General features: G+C 44.5%; 1 protein-coding gene and 1 pseudogene across 1 annotated transcript in view; one reads left to right on the plus strand and one right to left on the minus strand.

Moving 5' to 3' along the window:
* LOC104998594 overlaps positions 1-320 on the minus strand; it is a 2,427-nt pseudogene extending 2,107 nt beyond the window's left edge.
* Positions 321-394: 74 nt separating this feature from the next.
* The window catches only part of GOLPH3 (golgi phosphoprotein 3 (coat-protein)), a 57,584-nt gene continuing 55,839 nt past the window's right edge, over positions 395-2,139 (plus strand). The window contains exons 1-2 of the mRNA XM_010853851.1: positions 395-426; positions 1,393-1,426. Coding sequence (XP_010852153.1) covers positions 395-426; positions 1,393-1,426 — 66 coding nt within the window. The remainder of the gene's footprint in view (positions 427-1,392; positions 1,427-2,139) is intronic.

Consider the following 2,139-nt stretch of genomic DNA (forward strand, 5'->3'; position numbering starts at 1 on the left):
ACTTCACTTTCACTTTTCACTTTCATGCATTGGAGAAGGCAATGGCACCCCACTCCAGTGTTCTTGCCTGGAGAATCCCAGGGACGGGGGAGCCTGGTGGGCTGCCGTCTATGGGGTCGCACAGAGTTGGACACGACTGAAGCGACTTAGCAGCAGCAGCAGAAGCAGTCTTAAAACAACACACATTTATTATTTCAGAGTTTCTATCGGTCAGGAATTTGGCATAGCTTAACTGGATTTTTTGCTCAGAGTCTCACTTGATCAAAGTGTTGGCTGGGGTATATTCTCACCTGGAACTTGGAGTCCTCTTCCAAGCTCATTCATACTGTTGGCATAATTTAGTTGCTTTAGTTCTAAGATTGAGACCATCAGCTCTTAGAGATTACCCCTCTCCATGGCAGTTCACAACGCAGCTGTTTCAAGAGAGTGTCTCAGCTGACTCAAGTCTCTCTAATTAAAGAAGAGATGGCTTCACTTTCAAGAGAAAGTGATGATGTCACCTGATTATGCAGACCCACCCAGGATAATCTCTTTTGATTAACTCAGTGTGAATTTATTAAGGACCTTAATTACACCTGCACCATCCCCTCCCTTTTGCCATATTCTAGTGGTTAGAATGGGGCTTCCCTGGTGGCTCAGATGGTAAAGAATCCACCTGCAATGCAGGAGACCTGGGTTTGATCCCTGGGTTGGGACCCTGGAGAAGGGAAAGGCTACCTACTCCAGTATTCTTGTCTGGAGAATCCCATGGACAGAGGGGCCTGGTGGGCTACAGTCTATAGGGTTGCAAAGAGTCAGACACAACGGAGTGACTTTTACACACACACACAGTGGTTAGAAGTAATTTACAAAATCTGCTCCCACTGAAGGAGAGGGGATCACACATACATGTAGATAGTAGGGCTGCAAGAATTATAAGGGCTATGTTACAATTATGCCTTTGATAGATGGGAACATGGGAAGGAGCACAAATTCTCTATGTATGTTCCTTTTATCCATTTTTATTTTTGAAGTATGTGAATTTATTATCACTTACTCAAAAATAAAATTTTAGGAGACTCCTCTGGTGGTCCAGTGGTTAAGGATCTGCTTTGCAATGGAAGGGGATGCAGGTTCAATCCCTTGTTGGGGAACTAGGATCCCACATGTCGAGGAGCAACTAAACCCAAGCACCTCAATTACTGAGCCCACCCGCCTCAACTAGAGAGTCCATGTGCCACAGCAAAGCATTCTGTGTGATACAACGAAGATCCCATGTAAATAAGTAAATATTTTAAAAAATTTTTGTATCTTTGAAACTTTGCATATGTGTTTTTGGACCTGCTTGTCTCTTATGAAAAGACCACTTCCTGTACTGTAAAATCATTGCATCATTCTGAGGTTTTGGTTAAGAACATGGACTCTGGAGGCAGGCTGTGGATTTTGGGTAAGATACTTTATCTCTTTGTGCCTTTTCTGTAAAATAAGGCTAATTATAGCACATAGGATGTTGTGAGAACTGGGTTAACATATTAGTATCACCCAGATACTGCTGCTTAATAACACAAAATCTTAGTCACAATAATGAGCATTTATTTCACCAAGCATCAGGCTTGCAATTTGCCAGATGTGCTTGGTTGGGCTGATTACTTAACGTCCCCAAGCTTCAGTTTCTTTGCAAAAAAGATGGGTTTGTTACTCTGGAATTCCCAGAAGGCAGGACCCAAGACAAAGGCTTTTGTGCTACTATTTTGTTACGGAGTCCATCTCCCAGGAATGGGGCACACAGGACAGACGGATTGAGGCTTAAAGTGGGAGAGCCATATGTAGAATGTGTTGTTGAGCTTGCTGTAGCTTAGTATCACTGAGAAGTTGTATAAACGATCTAAAAACAATCCATTAGGGAAGAGACGGAGAAGGCAATGGCACCCCACTCCAGTACTCTTGCCTGGAGAATCCCATGGACAGAGGAACCTGGTGGGCTGCTGTCTATGGGGTTGCATAGAGTCGGACACGACTGAGTGACTTCACTTTCACTTTTCATGCATTGGAGAAGGAAATGGCAACCCACTCCAGTGTTCTTGCCTGGAGAATCCCAGGGAGGGTGGAGCCTGGTGGGCTGCCGTCTACGGGGTCACACAGAGTCGGACACGACTGAAG

The sequence above is a fragment of the Bison bison genome, unplaced genomic scaffold, assembly GCF_000754665.1.
Source record: "Bison bison bison isolate TAMUID 2011002044 unplaced genomic scaffold, Bison_UMD1.0 scf7180017864331, whole genome shotgun sequence".
NCBI lineage: Eukaryota > Metazoa > Chordata > Mammalia > Artiodactyla > Bovidae > Bison > Bison bison.